Below are 3,878 nucleotides of genomic sequence, written 5' to 3'. Positions count from 1 at the left end.
GCGCCGCCCTCAGCTGGTCACTGCACCGGGTGCGTATCGGGTGCTGAAGCGGTACGTATCGGGTGCTGAAGCGGTACGTATCGGGTGCTGAAGCGGTACGTATCGGGTGCTGAAGCGGTATGTATCGGGTACTGCAGCGGCACGATGCGGTGCTTCGCCACAATGGCCACGACTTCGCATTATAATGGGCTCGGTTCGGCGCTTCGGTGAATCTGAATGTGACGCATTACTTTGGGAAGTGTATTATAACACCGCAGCGCTGAGCACTTTAACGCCGAGCGCTGGCCACCGCTGGGTATTATAACGGGCACTGCTTGGTGCTACAGCAGCTTAACCGAACACTATCACATTCTGCTAAGAGCTGATGAAAACCGATGTTATCACCATGTCACCCGACGGCCACTTCAGAGGTATTAATGACTCCATGACGTAGTCACACAGGGATCACACCGCACCGCACAATCAGACGGACCGTCGAAGATCACACGGGCCGGCCCGTCGGCCGCCATGCATTTCCCACCTAACTGCATCTCCACGTAGGCAACCCGTCCAACAGCTGATGTCAGAATGCATTCACGGGGTTGGATTCTGCTCTGACAAATTGCAACAAGAAAAGGGCACTTGATCTCGGGGACAGCTTTACTCGGAGCTGCTGCGCTCGACATCGCCCCCTGTTATCCAGACGATGACCCAGTCTGACAGATGGATGACCAGGCATGACAGAAGGATGACCTGGCCTGAGAGAAGGACGACCCGGCCTGACAGAGGAATGACCTGGCCTGACAGAGGAATGACCCGAGCTGACAGAAGAGTGACCTGACCTGACAGAAGAATGAGCTAGCCTGACAGAAGGATGACTTGGCCTGGCAGGGCTGACATGACTTGACAGAAGGATGACCCGGCCTGACAGAGAAATGACACGGCCTGACAGAAGGATGACCTGACCTGACAGAAGGATGACCTGACCTGACCAGACGACGGTCCAGCCTGGCCAGGTGACGGCTGGCCGAACCGGACAAGGACCGGGTCGGCGGTCGTCCAGCACGGTCGACCCGGACGCGTGACGTCACAGTCGGCGGTCAGTCATCTTCGCAGTCGCCCCAGACGCACGAGCTCCGCATCATGTCAATCGCCTCCTCCACGCCGTTGTCCGCTGCATGCTTGATCATCTTCTGCGCTTCCCTGTCCAGCCGGGGTCGACACGGTCGGACATGGCGCGGTGGGAGCGGTGGCAGACGCGCGAGGCAACCGTGCGGAGCCAGAGGGTATCACATTGGCAGCGGTCAGCTGATCTGCGGACCCACTTACCGTCGTTAGCCGGACGGCAATTTGTCGCCCTCGGGATCCCAGTCTATGGCACATTGACTGCTTTGCCTGCCTCCCACACCAAGGTCGGCGCAGCTATGTCCTGCATGATATTGAATCAACTAAACTAAACTAAGCGACTACGAACCGGACTAAGCGAACAGAAGATGGGAAATGAATCGAGTCCCCATCATTGAACTGGTTAGAAAATGTAGAGCCTGAGTCAATCACCACCGATTCGTTGCCCTCAGGCAGCCAATCTGCTGACTAGTGTTCGTCGTTCTTAAGGTTCCGGAAGAGATTTACTAGGGCGGTTAATGTCACGTCGTTCATAATTCCGAACAAAGGTTTACCAACGGCGATAAAGAAAAGTGTATTTCACGACACTGCACAATGGCATGAGCAAGCGGGGCTGTACTTTCCTGACTCCGGAAATGGCTTACCCGGGCTCGAGGACGTCGGTCAGGCCCTGCAGGTGGCCCACGGCCAGGTTGTAGGAGGCGTGCGGGTGGCCATCGTCAGCCGCCTTGCGGAACCAGGCCATGGCCTGCTCGTGATCCTTTTCTACTCCGCGGCCTGCCGACGGTACGGACGCTCGTCACACGTCCGTGCAGATGTTCAACCCTACCAGCAGATGCTCGCCTTAAAGCTGCAGACAGACTGTTAGTACCGGCTCATGCCGTCAGTGCTGCCCTCAGGGCCGGGTAAGCCCGCTGTGATGTGCCACGTGCTAAGGAGGTGACCACAGAAGCTTATGACCGACAGTAAGCCACGTTATTCATGCATAACGTCAAAAGTCACGCCACACGTACACCGCTCGTCACGCCACAGGTCAAGTCATAAGTACATCCCATGTTACATCGCAGGCCACGCCATAATTAACGTCACGCATCGCTTCACGCGTACACTAAATTACGTCCCGCCTGCATCACACGGCACGTCCAAAGCACGTCACACGTCACGTCTCGTCCCACGTACACCGCACGCCACGTGACACGGCAGGTCGCTGGACTGACCGTGCAGGTAGCGCTGGCCCAGCACGTGCTGGGCCTCTGTGTGGCCCAGGTGCGCGTACGCCCTCGACACGTGGAAGTGAAAGTGGTCGAAGTAGTAGTAACACCAGTAGGTGAGCGCGACGCTGGCAGCCACCGCCAACACCTGCGGCAGGGTGACGGCGGGGGGAGGGGGGGGGGGGGTCAGGGACAAGCTCTAGCCAACCGAAGGGAACGCGCGGCCCCTCCAGTGCCACGTGCAGCTTTAGGATTCCGAGACTCACATCGGCAGCAAGCGTCCAAAGTGAACAAGTCAGCTGCTTAGCCATGCACGTGGATGACACGTGAATAATAAATAACAGATGACACGTGAATAATGTACTTTCGTACCTGCGGCAGATGTGGCTTTAAGGTGTTCCGTAACTTTGTGCACGAGTGCCCTAGTCTTTACTCAAACGATTATCTTCCAACAGTTATGAGCGATGCGATGATTCCAAAAATGTGACGCCCGTGAATCGCGCCAGCATCATTTCAGTGTTGCATTCTTTGTCTTATGTTCAATTTCTGCTCAGGAGCTAGCCGAGCTATTTTTGCCAAAATGTTCTCTCAGATCATGTTAGAGCATGTCAACAAGGCACCAACGACACTTTGGGAAATACATAATTTGCAGCTCGGTTCACATTCTTGGTATTGCTTGATATACAACAAGGTAGCGGTAATCAGCTCGAGTGCTTTGCATGAGGTTGACTCCTGGCGTCATTCCCACTCCATGACACAGGCATGCAATCAGGCATCAGTTCCCCTGGAAGGGTGGCAAAGGCACAGCGCTTTGCCACCGCAGTGTCCGCAACCGTTCTCTACCCTCACGCATGTTGGCCGCACGCTCGCTCATCTGGAGCTCGGAGTCGGGCCGGCGCCGGCCGTCCGCCCTCACCTGCAGCACGAGGCAGAGCCAGGAGTCGGCCTTTTTGCGGCGCGCCAGGTACACCTTGCCACCGTACGGCAGCGAGCCGTCCCAGTCCAGCGGCTGGTACTGTACGCCGCAGGAGCGGCGCCGCTGCCGCAGGCCCGAGTGAGGCGCCATCTGGCCCGGTCACGGGTCACCGGTTGCGGGTCACAGGTCAGCGGTCGCGAGTCGCGGGTTGGGCCGCTGCGGCCGCCGGCGGTGTGGACGCGTCACTGATCAGTGCCGGCAGGCGTCGGTCGATACCTTCAGGCCGGTCGCCACAACAGCAGGGCGGTGGAACACGTGGCGGCGGCCGGTGCCGCGCCCGGGCATGGAAACGGCGGTGGGTCCCGGCCAGCGACGTGGCGGAGCGACGGCGGTCCGCCGACGCAGCTCATACGCCAGCCCAACTACGCCAGACCAACTACGCGACTAACTCCACTGGAACACCGTGCTACTTAACTGAATAGGGCACCAAAGATGCACTTACATCACACAGGGCCAAAGACAGTAAGAATTAAACCAAAGGTCGTGGCCCAAAACCACATCTAGATGGTTACGTGCCGCCGACACAGCTAAACTGCAACAGACGAGTAGCGCAGCTATATATGGCGATATCTCATTCGCATTGGTCC

The 3,878-nt window shown here is 57.6% G+C and overlaps 1 protein-coding gene across 1 annotated transcript; it reads right to left on the bottom strand.

Annotated features, from left to right (window-relative positions):
* Nucleotides 1-235: 235 nt before the first annotated feature.
* Nucleotides 236-3,448, bottom strand: LOC119099222 (secretory immunoglobulin A-binding protein EsiB). The gene is made up of 4 exons (XM_037222338.1): nucleotides 3,232-3,448; nucleotides 2,322-2,463; nucleotides 1,749-1,881; nucleotides 236-1,182 (listed from the first exon to the last, which is right to left on the bottom strand). Exons 1-4 carry the CDS (start codon nucleotides 3,379-3,381, stop codon nucleotides 1,080-1,082), a joined length of 528 nt encoding a protein of 175 aa, XP_037078233.1. The 5' UTR covers nucleotides 3,382-3,448; the 3' UTR covers nucleotides 236-1,079.
* Nucleotides 3,449-3,878: the final 430 nt, after the last annotated feature.

Source organism: Pollicipes pollicipes, unplaced genomic scaffold (genome assembly GCF_011947565.3).
Source record: "Pollicipes pollicipes isolate AB1234 unplaced genomic scaffold, Ppol_2.1 Scaffold_4740;HRSCAF=5597_pilon_pilon_pilon, whole genome shotgun sequence".
Classification (NCBI taxonomy): domain Eukaryota; kingdom Metazoa; phylum Arthropoda; class Thecostraca; order Pollicipedomorpha; family Pollicipedidae; genus Pollicipes; species Pollicipes pollicipes.
The sequence above is the reverse complement of the archived record's forward strand: the minus strand, read 5'-3'. Positions and strand labels throughout refer to the sequence as shown.